Source organism: Solea solea, chromosome 17 (genome assembly GCF_958295425.1).
Source record: "Solea solea chromosome 17, fSolSol10.1, whole genome shotgun sequence".
Lineage (NCBI taxonomy): Eukaryota > Metazoa > Chordata > Actinopteri > Pleuronectiformes > Soleidae > Solea > Solea solea.
Genome location: NC_081150.1, coordinates 8,912,245 through 8,930,620, shown reverse-complemented (window position 1 = coordinate 8,930,620; position 18,376 = coordinate 8,912,245). Strand labels below are relative to the sequence as shown.

Here is an 18,376-nt window from a genome sequence, read left to right as displayed (position 1 = left end):
ACTCAATTACAGAGGGGGGCCGAAATTGTCCATTCCCATCTGTCTTGCCTGGTTTCCTCCGCTGTATTTCAGCTGGGAAAGAAGCAGGAGGGATATATTATCTCATGGGCCGAATACAACTGCATGGCGGGCTGGATGTGGCCCACGAGCCTCGAGTTTGACACCTGTGATTTAGAGTGTCCAATTTGTCTAATCCCCTTCAGAGAACCCGGAGAAAACCCACTCACAAACGGAGAGAGCATGCAAACTCGGGTCTTCTGGCTGCAAAGGCAAGAGTGCCAACCACTACACCAACCGTGTGGCCCGTGTTCACTCACTCAAACCCTGAAATTCCCATGCTTCCCTGCTCGTCTGTGGGCAGTCTTAGCTGAGAGAGAGAGAGAGAGAGAGAGAGAGAGAGAGGGAGGGAGGGAGAGAGAGAGAGAGACCACAGTGTGACAGAGCTGGGCACAGCATGTTCTTCACTGGATGTGCTATTCATGAAAGCAAAGACAGACAGATGACAGAGAGTGGAAGAAAGGGAACACAAGAGCAGACAGCTGAACTGTAGCCATGGCTCCTCTGAAGTCAACAGACCAAGTCCTCAGCACCACCTCTCCAACCTCACAGGAGGTAACACACTTCAAAAAAAAAAATATTATATGCTGTGTTTTTGCACACATGCAAGCCGTGAAGATGCGCCACAGTCCGTACATACTGATGTACCTGGAATGAGCAGCATCTCCTCTCATTGCTTTGATCAGGCTAGGAGCGCTGATGTGCCCTTTTGCTTGAGTCACAGTACTGAGTGCTTAAATGTGTGCACGCATGTTTGCACATTTTGAGTGACAGCGATCCTGGAATTAGCTCAGACATGTCCATGCGCACACTTGTCCCACGAATCCAGCAACACATTTCAGTGTGAATGTTGTTCAACATTTCAATCTAATCTCATCTATGAAGGACGGAATGCCTTTTTCCAGGTTTTGCAGAATAGCAAAAATAACAAAGCCTTCCAACTCAGGACTATTCACTCAATATTGAGGTGAATAGTCACCGTTTCCTGTCATGTTCGACCCAGAATCAGGCTCAGTAATCATTTATGTTCTTAAACACGTCAGAAGAAGAGTTAACAACTAATTACTTTTGCTGTACATCATTTAACAGATCTGCTAACATCAGGTGCGATATCATGGTTTTTGATGTTATCAGTTCAAATCCAAACCGATTTACAATCTCTACAATACAGTGACAAACAATAAATAATTTAGGTAACAAAATATAATTTATTACATTCTTGTAATTAGACTTAAGAAAACACTGATTTGTTTTCAGGGTATAACAAAGACAATACTACAAAAAAAAATGAAGATAATTAACTTAACTACTGTAGTACAAAATTAAGTTTTGGTAAAATGGCTGACACAGGCTTCTATAGATAGCAAGTTTTTTATTATCATTATTATTATTATTATTATTATTATTATCTTGATTTGCTATTATTATTAGTGCTGTATCCTTTACTATTGTAATGTGTTAATACAAGACACTTTCAGGTAAGTAAGTATAAGTTAACATGACAAGACGGTTTTTTTTACTCTTTGACTTGCTCTTCAATCACAATAATATTACTGGATTGAAATAAAGACCTTAGCTGGGTTTATTTATCCCTGAATAAGAAAAGTTCCCAACCAGAGACAGACTTTCTGCCGCAGTTGCTAGGCAGACTTAAACAGTTCTATTCATGACAAGCTGGATATACTCTATCATCTGTAGATGAGTGAAGATAAGTGCTACATTTGTCTCAATGAGCCTCTGGTGGTTGACATAATGTCTTCTTGGCTGTCTGAGACACGTGTGAATCTCACACTCCTTCCTGGGTCTTCGCGCCTGCACACACCTGTCCCCCGTCCCCCGTCCCCTGCCCTCTGCCCTCTGCCCCTGTGCAGCATCTCTGCCCAGACAAGCCTTTCATTCACTGGAGATGGGGCTTGGAGGTCTACACCGAAATCCTCAGCATGTGTCCGTTGCGACAGACTCAAAATAGATTAGTTAACAGCCACTTGTACGAGTGTGTGCTTGTGTGTCTCATAAAAATGCGGATAGAGGGACTGACAGGACCACCCTGCTCAAAGGGACCAGACGACCTGGAACTGAGCTGTTTTACAGGGTTTCCTAGGCCTTCCTCTTTGCATTGCATATATCAACATTTTCTCTTGTTAAAATTTAACAGAGCAAAGATGTTTGCATGTCTCAAACAACATGCATTTTACTGTACTTTTATGTTCCACCGTGTTTGCATTTTTCTTCTCCTGTGTCCCTGTTGGACATCCACCTGCAGTGGACACGTGAGAGCATGGCAACAGAAACAAGCTGGGAAAACGCAGTCTAATGATCTCCTCTGCTGGTGATGAACGTACTTAAAGAGTTTCAAGAAACAACTTCAATACAGATAAAGGACAATTAATGGCTGATCCATAATCATGTCCTTCCTTTTTGTCAGTGGCGGCCCGTTCATTGAGGGCATTCAGTCTCACATGAAGAAGATAGGAATCAGGAAAATCTTGACTACCGTGTGTAATCTGCATTCATAGTTTACCGGCTTTCCTTTAGGGCGCCCAGTTCTTTGCCATAGACTCTCTGGCTATAGTGAGAATGCACACAGACACATTCTTGCAATGCAAACAATTTAGCGCCCAAAGACTGCACACAGTCGAGCAGACTGGCCCAGATAACCGGATATAAACATCTTATTCCGGTAACTTTTGTATGTCACCATAAATAAATAAGAGCCTCAGAATTTATGAAATTCATTAACTAAATCCATTCTTAAACCACAGCACAACAACGATTCCTAAGCTGTTCGTTGCCTGACAGTTTAAATTATTAATCCATTGGTCGACCCTGTTTGACCGCAACTCAGCGTGGCAGCCCCCTGCTCCTAATTCTAGGATGGGTCAAATGCAGAGAAATAATTTCCCTAAGGGGATTAATAAAGTATCTATTCTATTCTATATACGTGTGTATACATTACACACTCTACACTTTTTTCACCCACTTTACACAAAGTATGGAACATCCCATCTGTTTGGCTGGAGGAAGTGTCACGAGGTCACTCCAGCTCCCCCATCCGTCTTCGTCTACCTGTCCAAACTGTCAGTGTGCCTGCGTCCGTACATTGAAATGATATCTCAAATGCCGGATGACGAGTGTGGCGGTGCACGAGATGGTACCACCAAGGACAGCCGGGAGGACCCTAAAGGGTTCTCAAGAATTCCAGAACCTCTGCAATAAAAATAGAATGGGGCCCATACGTCCATCCCCCCCCCTTTGAAAGACAACCTGCGAGGCTCCCCTTTCAAAACAAGAAAGGGGTGTTCTCTCTCGTGGGATTAGCTGGTGTTGCCTGGCAGAGGTGACTATAGTGGTCTATTTATCGCGTGACAAACGAGCAGTTTTAATTTTGATTTGGTGAATCAGTCAGCAGGGAGCTACTATGTGGCCTCGAGCTTGACCTGTGGCCCCCACGCACAGCTCAGAGGAACAAAGTCGCAGACACCAATAATAGAGTCTCCATCTACAATGCTACATTGGTGTTCTCCATACATATTTAGCGTCAGACTGCGACACTAAATGTCAAACCAAAGTGCGGCTCAAACGTACGTTTTGATGTCGGGATGGCACTCCATGCAGAGTCAGGAGATCGTCAACATTGCCACGAATATCTGAGGCAAAATTCTCAGCTAATCGTCGTTTTGCGTTGACCGGAGATGACCCAGGAGACTCATTAGTGCTGCCATGCAATCAGGCCTCCACTGTCACTCAAACGAGTGACTGTCACTTCATAGTAACCAGGCAACATTTGGAAGATGATGATAATGATCTGCGCTGACTCGAGGAATAAGCACATTAAGCAGCTACTTTGGGCTCCTGTATCCATGAAGGGGCCCCCATAGGGCAATTGACATGTCTCGCAGGAGCTCATGTTCATACAAAGATGCAATATCATGTCAACAGCTTGAAAACAAATACTGCTCGTTCAATCACGTATGTCAAACAGCGTGTGAATGATCATTGACAGTTGTCTGTTGGGGTATAAGGGGGATCAAAGCGACAAAAAAGAAGAAGAACTTCAAACTGTGGAGGGCAGAATTACACCTCTGACTGTGCAGACCGCAGAAATGATTATTATTAGAAGAAGACTATGACCAACTCTGGTGATACACACAAGATATAGTATAGAAGATGAAAGGCCAACAGTTTGAATCATTATGTGATGGATTTCACTGTGGCAGGCTAGTGAAACGACACACACATATACAAACATACACTGATGACGTTTTTTTTCACTCCTTTACAGAGATAAATATGTTTTTGATCATTAGACAGCTGCTCTGAGACACAAGTCACGATCCCACAACAACAGAGGAAGTTGAGATAACAACAAAATAAATAAAATTGACAACAAAAAATCGACATCAAAGTCACTTCCTTCAAAGAAAATGAAAGCCCTAGACTTCTCTTCACTGTGTTTCTGTCAATTATAACAAAAGAAACGGCAAAAAGATAATGAATAAAAACAAACAAACAACCAGGTCAAATGGAATCCAACTTAATAATAGATCTCCACCAACATCCAGTAGGAAAATTCGCTTTTAACACAAACACTTGTTGTTTCTCTGGTGTAATCGTCTTAACTGCTGGAATGAAGTCCTACAGAGCTCAAGTATTGATACAGATGTTTTGTATAGAGGGGAAGGTGGAGGAATATTTGGCTACTAAAGAGTTTTTGCAGCAGTCCTGACAGCAAAATACGTCTCAGTGCAATATTGTGGTGACTTTTTCCTGTACCAAGCCACTTCAAACGTATTACTCTCTTTGTGCTGCATTTAAATAATAATAATAATAATAATAACAACTGCTTGAAATATTGCTAAATGCACTGGGTGTCACTTTCCTCCCTTCTTTAAGCTAAAATGAATCTTCCACTCTGATGTGAACATAAAGTTGGAGATTTTATTCAGCAGATTGACAGAAAAAAAGGGAAGTAACTGTGACCTAGCTCTTTTAAACTTTTTATAAAAACTACTTTAACTTAACGCAGCTTTTAGTCTTGGCCGTCTTCTCATCACTGCCGGATTTCAACAATGTGTGTGACTGTGCTGGCAAAGTTCATTCAAGGATTCATATCCTTAATTTAGTCAAACAGATGGAATTGAGATCTGGTGGTAGTAAAATGACGTTAGCTTCACCTCAGCGACCAAACATAGCTTGTTGAAAATTGTTGCAGCATGAATGAATGAATGAATGAATGAGCCATGTCTGCAGGCAGACAGGCGTGCGATACTGCATTTAGGAACCGAGAATACCTACAATATAAACTTTATGATTTTATTACTCGTCATAGTAACGATGTGACACGTCGCCGTTATAAATGGTTCAGTAGCACCAGGCTCGGTGAGACGTGTCACTTGAGAGGCTCTTATGGTGTTAGGTCATTGATGGTTACTGTTGGAGTGAAGTCATCGCTGGCTCCTGTACGAGTGAGTTACCCCGTCTGTGAATCTCTGCAATAATGTCAAAAATAGTGATGACATACTGGAGTCTACATAAAAAAAAAAAAAAGTAAACACCACACGCACAACGATGGCACTATTCTACTTACAGCAATACAGCATTTATGTCACCGGTTGGTGTATATGATTCTCTTATACATTAAACTCTGAGATTTAAAATAGCGGTTTTATAAGCACACATACTTGGACACCACCGCTTGACCTTAGCTAACCAACAACAAGGTCATTAATAATCCGCACAACAACAGTGGGCCTATAGAGGTGATGAGAAATGTGGAGGGTATGACAGGACTATTTGTAGAGGGATTGTGGAGTCAGGAGAGTGTATTTTCTGGAGTGTAAAGAGTTTGCATACCGCGTTCATTTGACCGTGATGTAAAAGCATGCGCAGGGATTGAATGTGCAGCCTAAAAACATACAGAAGTGCTGTCTCCTATGTGTCTGTCTGTCTGCCTGCCTGTGTGGTTCAGCTGGTGCCCCGCTGACGCCAAGACCACAAGTAGTCATGCCACCTTAATGACACTAACGCACGCAGACGCACGCACACTGCAACAGCATCTACCACGATCAATCTAAATACAGATAGTTTTTTAGGACATTTCAATCCGTCTGCTTATATAGCACGCCAAGTAAGGCCACGGCATACATCTATAGTGTATAGCTATACACTTAAAAGCAAAAACGTTAACTACAGAGCAACACAGCATGTGATATGAATTCATTTTATATGCAGAAAGTCAGAGTTGTGTTTATAATCCATAGTGTCAGATTAGAAGGCTAAATATCTCCATATATGATAGAAATTCAAGCTCAATAGACATGTGACGCATGATGGTGTAAGTTTATTCTGCAGCAGCTGAACTGTACCTGGCTAAAATATAATTTTCATTACTTTATTACTTTAAGTCACTTTTGGAAAATGATATCCCCCATAATCAAAAATGATCCTTCATAATCTGTTTTTGGTTGTATTACTGCCCTCCACTGTACATTTGTATTATTATTATTTAAACATCGGTAAATAATTCCTGTCACATTAATTATTACTCTTCAACTTTCTCTTTGTTGCATGATGTCCTGAAAAGACTAACATTTTTAATTCCAAAAGGTAAGAAGCAAATTTATCAGGAAAAAAAGCTTCTTAAGTGCAGTGAAGGGATTATATTTTGGATTGCCACAAGTTTAAATGCATCAGTGTATAAATGATTGTGAATAGATCTGCAGTACTTCACAGTATCTGTCTTTTAATACATTGTAATTGCACTGCAATATTCCCAGAATGGTGCAGTGTAGCGTTGCTCAGCAGCCATCGTCATACACTGCCATCTGCTGGTCACGCCGCCGAGGGCAAATCCACACTGAACATGGGTTTGTATGTGGAGTGGATTGAATCATGTTGTCATGGACTGAGTTGACTGTGATGCAGAAAGGAGGCAGACAAATTATAATCCGACATTACTGGCATTTTATCAGCATATGTGGTTGCTATATTGTTGTTATTGTACTGTTGTGTTTTGTTATTTCATACTGGCTGAAACTGGTCAGAATGTGTGATGCTCATTCCGGTGTGCTTCTCTTGAACTTTGATCGTTTTTACATTTATAAGCTCTGTCAAGTTGGATTTGGATTACATTATCTGGGGGTGTAGGTTATGGCCCAAGAAAGAAATATGGATTCAAAAACAACAACAAATGTTAGCTTTGGTGGAGGTTTGCTCTCCGACAGCAAATGCGCAATGTTTTCTATGGAGATCAAACATTAAGTTACCAGGGAATACTGTGTTCTATAAATTAAATTGAATTCTGATTATAGATTAAGTTGGAGCAGCTGCAGCAGTGAGTTTTTTCAATTGTTTTATAAAATACAAGTCACTTATTTGAGTGTAATAACTCTAATAACATTGAATGGTAGATTTGCCCAAAGGCAGACTTTTTATGCTATTTGTTCAGTCACATGTTAAACAGAAAATAGTTACGTTGTTGGTGTAAACAACTGAAATGTAACCCTGTCCCATCATGGAAACCATAAGAAATTATGAGTTCAACACAATTTAAATCACTCTTTAAACTTGACACCGACTGAATTTAAGCTTGAAACCAAGTGACTGCAAAACACACTGTAAACACGCTTGTGTGTTGCCATATTTCTTTAGCTCAGCCAGTCCTATGTGTTATAAATTCGACAACATATGTTTTTAAATCATAAATACATTTATTAACTTGACAAAGTTGACACAGGGACTATACAATAGAGACTGACAGTTGTTTAAGGTAACCGCGACACGACAACCTCAGACACCACCGACTGAAATGTTACAGTTAAAATAATAGAATCTGGATCAAAAGGAGAAAAACAGAGCATTTGAAGACAGCTTGAGCTCATTTAAGTGCATGTCTGTGTCAGTGCTCTGATAGTAGCCCTATCAAGATGACAGTACAATGACAAGAAATAGAAATCCAAATGTGTCTCTCTACATATATAGCCCAATACTTTCCAGTGGCTTTGCCAGTTGCTGATCAACACCAAACACCGCTCACATCAAACATCAACACCAAGACTAAAAGAAAAACTTTCATCTCAGACTGTTGTAAAAAACATTACCCCCATAAACAAAAAACAAAACCATTCTTAAATATTTGATAATTAGATCATAATTAAAACTTATGCTCTTCAAATCACCAGAGCAGCATTTAAGCTTGATTTATATATTATAAAATAATAATATATCATCCACCTGTCCAGGGTGTACCCCGCCTTACACCCTGTCAGCTGGGACTGGCACCAGCGCCCCCCGTGACCCTCATGTGGAGGAGAAAGCATAAAGAATGAATGACTGAATATATCATCCACTATGCAGGGACAAAAAACACAGAGAACAAAGTTGGAATTGCCCTGTTGCAAAGTGATGGTGGTTATTATGAACTGCTTCAGTAACAAACAAACAAAAAAAAAAGGAGGACAATGATGATGGCCATGAGTTTATCTTAGATTTAAATTGAGGACAGAGAAAATTTGGTTTAGCCAGAGAAGGCAGTACATACACACATTTTTAACGCAAAATACGTAATTCAAATACTTTACATAAAACTACCAAGAGTTGGATCTGGATCAGTCAATAATATTACTCGATAACATTATACACTAGTTTAAACCTGAAAAAAGTGGTTTCGGGGTTTAGTTACTTGTGAGATTGTGTTGGGGTACATGTTCAAATTGTGTTATATATGTGCAATGTCTTTTTGCACATTTTGCTTTATGTATATACAATTTTGCCAAAAAATAATGAGCAAGTTAATTAAATATTGTTCACTGATGGAAAAAAATAGGATTTTTGAATATCAGTAATGGGTCAGATTCTTTGAATGTGATCTTTTTTATCCAAAATGTGCTGATGTTTTTGTCAAATCGTTGAAAAAGGTAAATTTTTCATTTATATTAGGGATGTATTTGTGGATAACATAATTGAAAGGGCAACATGGGTGTGTGATTTTAAAGAGAAGTTCTTTAATTGTATTGGGCAGCACATATTTGTTTTGTTTTGAATGTAATGAAAGCCTGTAACTGGCCAGCAGATGGCGTGCCTTCCCTATTCTCCCAGCTTGTCAGGGCAGCATAATACACTATAGATGACCCTCAGGTCCAGACCACTGAAATCTGTAATATACATTGTATTCATCATCTGTTGTATCTGTTGTAAAAGGATAGGTTGCTGACTGAGGAAGTATTATGAACAGATATATAAAGATAACGGAGGAAAATCTGGAACATTTCAACAGATGCCTCCAGGGAATGTATAAAAAGCCAATATCCACAGTAAAGTAATTCATAAAAGGGACAATACAAGGAGACCCTCTACCACCAATTATGTCTGCAATGAACATAGAGAAGCACTCACCGAAAATATAAGGGAAACTAATAACATTAAAGGATTAAACTGGCATTATATACAGATGTGGTTATGTATTTAACATCCCCAGAACAATCGGTTAGTAATGTAATAGAAACAATCTAGGAACACAGCAAACAACTGGTTATAATGTAAATGGAAATAAATGTGAAACTATAGTTGTTGAGGGAGCGGTACCACCAGAACTTAATGATAGACATACATTGAAATGGGATTTGAAGAAAATAAATAATCGATTTTACTGGAGATACAAAGACTTCAGACAGAAACAATTATACATATTGGAATAAAAAAAAAAAAAAAAGACTCCGTATTAAATAGAATATGTCCCCATCCCACATAGTAGCTTCAAATTATATTTGGACAAATATATATATATATATATACATATATATATACACACACGCATTTACTGACCTAATTTCAAGCCAAACAAGTAGAAACAATAATGAAATGGATGGACAAGCTAAATGGAAACTGATCTGGAAAACTGGCACTGCAACACTACCCTTTTTTTATCCTCAAAAGATACGCAAAAATAGAATTATAACTGTGTAGAAAAAATTGGAAACATATTGTGTTATTCCCTTGAAAGGGACAGTTTATATTTGAGAGAGATCCAGATTTTACACCTAATAAAAAATTATAAAGTTCAACTTGGGTAACAATCCTATTTTCAGAATGAAAGAGCAGAACAAAGTAAGCATAACTTATTGCCATTCATGAATGAAAACAGAAACTGCCACAGTGGAAACAAAATGATATGTGGATAACACTAAAGACAAAAAAAAATGGGAGAACAAACGGGCGAGAATAATTTTGGACTGGAGATATAAACAAACCTTTGAAACGACACACTCAAAATACTGGAGAGATTTTTCTAGGGAAAATAAATACGAGGATATTTTCACAACAATGTTCAGTACAGTAGGGAATGCCAGTGCTGACACAATTTTGGAATGAATTTCTGTATAAAATAACAAAACATTTTACCAATAGAGCCAACAATACTTTATCTTTATTCTCAATCTTTATTTAACAATACGCATTGCCATTACTTCGGTTGGAAGTTAACCCTACATCCATGAGCACTTTGAGATGAACAGTTAATGAGATTAAAGAATAGAGACAAATGGAAAGTAAATGGTCCCTGGAGATGGATGAAGAAGAACAATGGAACATCTCGTGCAAACAAACTCTCAAAAGAGTAATTAATATTTCTGATGGATAACAAGGGACAACCCTGACATCTCTACCCCCCCATCCCTCCCACCTCCCTGTCTTTGATTTGTTTTGATGCGTGCCCCCCTCCACCCCCTTCCCTACACTTTATTCTTTCGATAAAAGTGTCAGTTCAAATTGACTTGTATAGTGCAATGAAAGTTCAATAGCTCTGTAATGTCAGAAATGTGTTTCTATGGGGCTGTGTCTCTTTTTGATCACACGCCTCCTGATCTCTGTCACATTACCGTAGACAGTTGGGGCTTGTGGGACTTGTCTGCTGCGCGTCTCCTCTCCCTTCTTGTAAGCCTGCAGGCCTGTTTTCCGAACACATGGACCCCATTCCGTCCACTCACCAACCTCACAGTTCACTAGAGGAGACCGTAGATGTGATGTGAGGACATTGAAATAGAATAGAAAACAGTAGAAATAACCATGTGGTGGATTCTTAGGGAGATAGATGGAGATGGGGTTGGGTTCTCACCTTGGGGGATGCACTGCATCAGCTGCACATCAGGCTCAGTTCCAGTCGGGCAGGTGAGGTGGCACCTCCCATGGAGAGCATACAGATGTGCTTGACACCTCGCACACATGTTCCTCCTCACACACACCTCACAGCCAATGGGGCACTCTGAGACAAGGGGTGGCGCAGATTATAGAGCGTGCTGCAGTTTCCTGAGGTCATGGGGTGACACATATGCACTCCATAAATAACGTGCAATAGTGATGGTATCTCACCTGTGCATTCTTGCAGTACACTGTTTGCCGTCAGCCCTTTCGGACAGCTATTTTCACATTTGCCTTGAAACAGAAAGTGGCCCGGGCGACAACGAGTGCAGAAATGTTTGCTGAAGCAGAACGCGCAGTCCTCTTTGCACCCTGCGAATGGAGTGAACCTCAGTCAGTGACCATGTTACGTAGTTTTCCAGAGGGAGTCTCAGGCGTCACTCACAGCGGTTTGCTCATATTGGCTCAATAAATCCAGACCCATTTCATTCAGTCACGTCTCATTCAAGTTTCCTCAAAATACTACTTAAACATCATCCCACTACTCCTACATACAGTATGTTAGGGATGGATTGATACCACTTTTTAGAGTCTGATACCAAAACCAATATCGTAACCTTGAGTATCTACCGATACAGCAATTTTACATTTTTTATAGTACTGACCTGATAACATATTCATACCGATGCATTTATCACAGAGCCATAACCTGCCATTACAAAAAACATGAGACTCCATTTGTGAAACAAAATGGTAAGTATTGGCTGATCCCTACTCTATATTCATTGGCACCTACTGTTACAGGTGTTGATGCGCGGTGAGCGGCTTCCGTAGTGGCCTCGGGGACAGGTGGACAGACAGGTGCCCCTCTGCCTCATCCCGTCCAACTCCAGGTGGAAGAATAGGCGAGGTTTACAGGAGAGACAGCCATTCAGGGCAGAGCACAATGCGCAACCTGCCGGACACGGTCTCGTCACTGAGGAGCTCCCTGTCGTGAGAGGTCAGTGTGTACAAATGGTCAGAGAGTCATTTTGATATTCTTCCCTTGTGCAAATGAAATATTCTGTGTTACATTGACAGTTAGTACAGAATTCTACAAGCAAATTGTTTTTTTCATGAGAAATGAACTATTGAACACATTGTTAATCCCTTTAAATTGATGATGGAGTCACATTAAAAAGTTGCACTGCATGGTGATAAGTGGAAATGAGAAATAAAACATGAACACTTACGTCTCTGTTGCAGAACCTTGGTGCCATCTACACGTATTGTTAGAATGATGAAGTGCGGAATCCAAATGAATAATGATGTCCACATTTTCCTTCACTTTGAAATTGATCCAGTCCACAAAGACACCTTGCATGACATCCCAAATATCATTATGCACGTTAAAAAAAAACAACTCTTCATTGAGCTGGATCCATGCAGGAGACGTGTGTCGAGTGCACAAATATTTTTCCAAGGAAGAACCCCATCTACATTCCGTGCTGTCACTCAAGCCGACAGAAAGAAGCCATGAAAGAATGCAAACATAAGAGAAGCCATCATATGACAGTCGCAACCTAGAGCTAATGTAAAGTTTGGTTTAGCTGCTGTGTCTGTATCACACACACACACACACACACACACCTCCTTTTCCTCTGCTCGACCCTCCTCCTGAGACGAGATCATATCTAAAATGTCTCACACAGAATGGGACTGGGAGATACTGTTCTGCTTTGTTGTGTGCACAAAAATAGGACGTTCTGAAAATCATACAATCTTAAAATATCAGTTACTTCTTATAATTCTACATCATTTCATTAAGTTTGTGTGTTTTTTGCTCAATGTTGCTTCACATGGATGTTTGACCTTCACTGTGCAGAATTGAACAGGATAAAGAAGTTCTCAGAGTTTAACATTGAAGCAGGACTTTCCGACACACAACTGGAAGCCACTGTTGTATTTGAAACCCACACAAATATTGAGCGGAAACTAGAATCCACAGTGAGAGTGGGTGTTTCACGTTACTGTCATCAAGTAGCTGTGTGGCAGCTTTCTTTTCCCCCATTCATTTTTTACAACAAAATGAAATATATGTTCTATTTTGAACAATAAAAAGATACTTGTATAATTACTAGAGAAAAACTGCAACAATATGTCATGTAAACAAGTAGTTCAGGTGTATATGAAATGCACAAAACGCTACTTCAGTCACTTCTATTTTTAAATAAGTGGCTCATGGCACATAAGGTTAGTGTGCAATGGTGAAAAAAAATAACCCTGATTTGATTCCATGTAATTTAAAAGGCATGGCTATGTTTTTTGACACAAATCATGACAAGGGTCTTGTCACGCAGGCCAGATGAAGTCACAATGTTTGAACTACGGAAAGGACACGAATCCACGCACGGCCAAAAACCTACACTTCCCAGACGTTTCGACTCAAGCCACAAATGGCCAGTGCATGTGTTAAAATTAAGTCGTGGGTTTAGAAAACAACCAAAAAAAGCACAAAGTGATTTGACTACAGAATGATAAGAAAACAAAACTGGAGAGTTGGAGGTGTCAGAAAGGACTGGTGATTCCCACAAAGCCTCTGGAATGTGATGAAAGTTTCAGTCCTGTGGGAGATTTGTTGTTTGACATCTTGTTGTATATTATCGTCTGTTTTGGGAACTCTGTGGTTCTTTCAGTACTTCTCCAAAACAGATTTGAACTGCTCCTTCATGCATCGTTTTCTTGGAATCAGTATCCACTGCTGTTCGGAACAAATCGGAGATTTGGGCCATCGACCTCCCATAGCCTGACATTTGTTAACAGGCAATAATTGGTGATATACTGCATGGTGATTTGTAAAAATGTTAGAAATGTTGTCGTATTGTTCTTAAGTTGGCGTGATGCCATTTCTGTGGCGGGAAATAAACAGAAACAGCAACGTATTTATGAAACCTGTGAAACCATGTGCTCCTTATTAAGAAAGGAACATCTCTGCCAGAATGGACTGTCATGCTCTCTTACATCTTGGCTTGTCTGGGAAAATGTCAAAAGAGGAATTAGCAGGAGCGATGCGGTGGGATTCTTTACACTTCTTTGATTTACTGTATGCGAGAGAGGAGCTGGACAGGGCGATATGCTGGCAGCCTTAAATTGTCAACAGGTGCTCAGGCACATGCACATGCACACACACACACACAAACTAAACAGGCGAGGAACATTGTGGCTGGGCTACCTCTTTGTTTTGATAACGGGTGAAGAGTGTGTTTTTTTTGTATTCCTTCAAGAACAGCAGCAAACCTGGAGAAGATGATACAAAAACACCTCAGAGGAGTCTCTGTGTGTGCAGCCAGCCAACAACATCATCCTTCTGCCTGCATGAAGTGGTTTAGACAGTTCTGCTCAGAGCCAACAGTGAGAGGAAGTTCATCTGGAAAACGTGTGGAAAATATCAAAAATATTTCTTAGATAATGCAATTGTGCTTTTTTTTTTATGTATAACTGATTTTGTGTGTGATGGAGCATTACCATATGATCTATGAATGAATGAAATAATATGGAAAAACTACTCTGTCCTCATATGCAAAATAATATGAAAATATGAATTCTCATTACTGTAACCAAACCATAAAGTATGTGAGATATGCTGCATAACATATATCCTAAATTGCTCCCTTTACAAGGAGGCTAGAAATTTGAGAGGAAATAGTTTAACGTGTTTATTTTTAATATTAGTATGTACAGTATGAAGGTGCCTCGTCAAATATTAGAGGGCTCTGTGATAACAACAGGAGAGTCAAGCAGAGAAGAGCTGTGTAGAGACCGCTGAGAGGTGTCGCAGGGTTCAGGGGTCAGAAGGGTGAGGCTATAACAAACCCAGTAACATCCCCTCGACCTGACTAGGAACATAAACATGACGAAATCTACACTCGCTGGGGTGCCAGATCAGTTTCTTGAATAAAACAACCATTGGAGGTTGTGGAATATGTCCACTGCCATACGAGGAAAACTGTACAATGATAAACAATTAGAACAAGCAAAAGTTGTTATGATCATAGCGAGTAATAGAGTAAGTGTTCAATGCAAAGCGTATGGACATGTACACAATACAGGCCAAAAGTTTAGAAGCAACTTCAAGTTTCTGTTCACAATACCTTTCTGAAAAACAGTACGAGTTCAATGGATTTTGTTTCCTGCATGATCAGATTTTGCTTTTGCAAATATATGCACCATTTTCCTCAAGTTACCTTATACATTGAATAAGGTATAAATTGATGTTACTAGACCATTGCTGAATAAATGTTAACAAAACAAAAGAAGGACTTTAAGGGTTGAAAAGATTTGCAAGAGTCACAACTTCACAGAAATGGCTAGAAAGAAACAGCTGAATAAAGACACAAGAGTACACATTTGTACTTTGAGGAACGATACGTACACGCAATCGGACATTGAAGCTGCACCTTCTGCATTTTTGTGTGAAAGCACATAATGTACTGCTTTTACACTGACCATGTGCAAAGCATTTACGACTGGATCAGGTCAGTAAAATATGAGTCTGGTATAACATGATCCAGAGACATTCTTTGGATGACCAGCTGCTGAAGTTGCATCGACAGGTTAGTAACAATTGAGGCACATACTGTTTGGTTGAGCAATTTATAATCTGACTGTGACCTTTTCACCACTCACAATAAGGAGTGGCGATAAGGAATGAAGAGGATATCATCTGAACCATCAGATAATCTATAAAGCATGAAGAAGTGAGGAATTTGGAAGGAGGCTGAGCCCACACTCAGTGAGGAGGCTGCAAAGCATGCGACGGCGCATGACGGATAATAGACAGAGTCAGATAAGAGGTGAAAAGACTTGAACGTGCTAATACATCCTGAGCCATTTACAACTTAAGAGTTTATACATTCATTGTGCAAGCCTTTATCCTCCACATGAGGGCTGCTGGTGCAAATCCCAGCTGACGTACGGCAAAAGGCGGGGTACACAATGAGACAAACAATCACTCATCATTCAGTCAGAGCAGGCAAGTAACCTCACCATGTTTTTGGACATGGAAACTGAAGAACCCACGCACACACAGAACATGCAAACTCCACACAGAAAGGCCTGGACTGGGCGTGAACCAGAAACCGGCTTGCTGTGAGGCAACAGTGCTAACCACATAAACCACTGTGTGGTCCCTCCAGAGTTCAAACATAGCTTAATATACCCAGTATCCTGAGGTCTATACTGCTTTAAAATAGTAAATATGAATACTTTTGTGTATTTCTGATCATTTGCCATCATTGGAACAAAAAGTTGTTTCCAATCTATGAATTTTGATTTGAATATTAAAAAAGAAAACATATTTTATTGCATCACAGATTGCAGGTCTGAGATTAAGAAAATATGACACATTATACCGTAACATTGACAAACATTTAATAAAGAATATAAAGTCAAAACATTTGCTTGCACAAGATAAAGAGCATAAACAATTAAATTCAGAATAAAACAAATATTGGAAATGTCATTCACAATGACATTTGCGATGTTTGTTAAAAATTAAAATTACATAAAATGTCATACAAATTACAGTGATTAATTCCACTCTTCATCCTCTTGCCTTTTTCAGCATTTTCTATAAAAGAGAAAGAATTTGGATGTATTATCAAGCTCAGCTTCCACATAATTATTGTCAACAACATTGCATTTAGCCATTTGGCAAACACTTGTATCCAATGCAAACAACTGTATGACAAATGTAATGTAAAGCCAAATGGGTTCAATAACACAAACAGAGGGGTGCGGGGGAAAGGCATATTTTTGTATTTACATCTGATTACATATTAACATAAATTGTTTTATAAAAATAGACACATTGGTGAAAGTGTGATGATACTTGTTGCTCTTATTTCTTGTTTCATTTGAAACTTATAACACTCACAAGCAACCTCAGCTGTTACTGACTCAGTTTATATGTACACCTTTAACACACTCAAATTATGATAAAAGAAACATTTTATTGTCAATGCAGTGAAAAAATAAAACAGAGATTATGAAAGCCGGTATTTAAGTAACAGCATCTTGAAGCACAGTAGCTCATTGGACGTAAGAACAACCCTGAATACAATGTATTTGATAAACAAACAGTGTGATGTGTAAACCAACTGAATATTAAATTACGTGAAGTGCATTTCTGGCAATAAACATCTTCTTTACATCAACATCAACTTAAACAACTAGTAACTTGCTTTTAGCTGCTGTAATGCTTCATTGTAATGACATTAGATGATGGGGGTTTATGTGGAATACTTTTGTCCTCCATAATAGTACATTAAAAGTGGAACTGAATTGACAAAATAAGCATCAAGAGTAATTTCAAGACATTCAATAAAGAATAGTAACCCCATAGAAAAACATACAACGGTCTGTAACTGCATGTATTGTCAATGTTTCAAACCAAATAAATGAAATTCAAAACACAGCATGTCTATCATCGCCATGTTGTTCCTCAAACACTTTTGGTCAAAAGCATAACTTATTTTATGAGACACCATTTTGGAGAAATGTTAGCACAACTAAGAGCCAGCCAGACTATCTTTACACACAGGATATGAAAAGTAAACTCACCTTGGAGACAGCTTTCACGTTGTGAGCTCTGATCCTAGCAGATTTTTCTTCAAACGCGTTGGTCTTGGCCTCCTCTGCCAGGTTGCTCAGAAACAACAATGTCAGTAGTTCTATCTGAGGAAACGCGGAGAAAACCGGTTGGTTATTTACGTCGGCTAGCTTAACTTGAATTTACCCACGAGTGGAACCAATACATAATGATTTCCTACCATCGCTTCCGCTGTTGGTTTCACGTTGATATTACTCTTCGTTTTCGTTTTAATGATAGATTTCAGTTTTGGTGCCTTGTTCAACATTTTGAGCAAATGTTCCCACCGCGCGCCAGCAAAAAGGTTGTTTACGTTTTCCAATGTCCCGCTTTTTCTACTTCCTGGCTGTACGTGCTTCTTCTTCGTGTGTTTCCTTGTCGTTTATCTCGTCTATTGCTGCAGTACTGCCACCCACAGGTGTACGTCTGATAATTTTTTTAAATAGTATAATGTACCCGAATAGTACAATGTATTAATGATTATTTCAATGTTCATATAATAAGAAACAAATCCTCCAACAATGATTTTAGGACGGCGATAACTCGCCTCCCTGAGAC

The 18,376-nt window shown here is 39.5% G+C and overlaps 2 protein-coding genes and 1 long non-coding RNA gene across 3 annotated transcripts; 1 reads left to right on the top strand and 2 right to left on the bottom strand.

Annotated features, from left to right (window-relative positions):
• The first annotated feature begins 489 nt into the window (after window positions 1-489).
• Window positions 490-14,555, top strand: LOC131443182 (uncharacterized). Its single transcript, XR_009233579.1, has 3 exons — window positions 490-612; window positions 11,995-12,190; window positions 12,436-14,555. It is a non-coding gene; the product is annotated as an uncharacterized LOC131443182 (long non-coding RNA).
• LOC131443179 (R-spondin-3-like) lies at window positions 10,786-12,586 on the bottom strand. The gene is made up of 5 exons (XM_058612590.1): window positions 12,423-12,586; window positions 11,987-12,178; window positions 11,422-11,562; window positions 11,168-11,314; window positions 10,786-11,054 (listed from the first exon to the last, which is right to left on the bottom strand). Exons 1-5 carry the CDS (start codon window positions 12,505-12,507, stop codon window positions 10,864-10,866), a joined length of 756 nt encoding a protein of 251 aa, XP_058468573.1. The 5' UTR covers window positions 12,508-12,586; the 3' UTR covers window positions 10,786-10,863.
• A 1,951-nt stretch (window positions 14,556-16,506) lies between the features above and the next one.
• Window positions 16,507-18,171, bottom strand: cenpw (centromere protein W). The gene is made up of 3 exons (XM_058612592.1): window positions 18,000-18,171; window positions 17,791-17,904; window positions 16,507-16,798 (listed from the first exon to the last, which is right to left on the bottom strand). Exons 1-3 carry the CDS (start codon window positions 18,084-18,086, stop codon window positions 16,772-16,774), a joined length of 228 nt encoding a protein of 75 aa, XP_058468575.1. The 5' UTR covers window positions 18,087-18,171; the 3' UTR covers window positions 16,507-16,771.
• Window positions 18,172-18,376: the final 205 nt, after the last annotated feature.

Coding starts and splice junctions, on each gene's coding strand:
- LOC131443179 (XM_058612590.1), bottom strand. CDS start 12,507: ATGTGGACATCATTATTCATTTGGATTCCGCACTTCATCATTCTAACA. Junction 11,563..11,986: donor GCGCATCAACACCTGTAACA/GTAGGTGCCAAT, acceptor CTCCATTCGCAG/GGTGCAAAGAGGACTGCGCG. Junction 11,315..11,421: donor TGTACTGCAAGAATGCACAG/GTGAGATACCAT, acceptor CCCTTGTCTCAG/AGTGCCCCATTGGCTGTGAG.
- cenpw (XM_058612592.1), bottom strand. CDS start 18,086: ATGTTGAACAAGGCACCAAAACTGAAATCTATCATTAAAACGAAAACG. Junction 17,905..17,999: donor AACCAACAGCGGAAGCGATG/GTAGGAAATCAT, acceptor GCGTTTCCTCAG/ATAGAACTACTGACATTGTT. Junction 16,799..17,790: donor ACGTGAAAGCTGTCTCCAAG/GTGAGTTTACTT, acceptor TCTCTTTTATAG/AAAATGCTGAAAAAGGCAAG.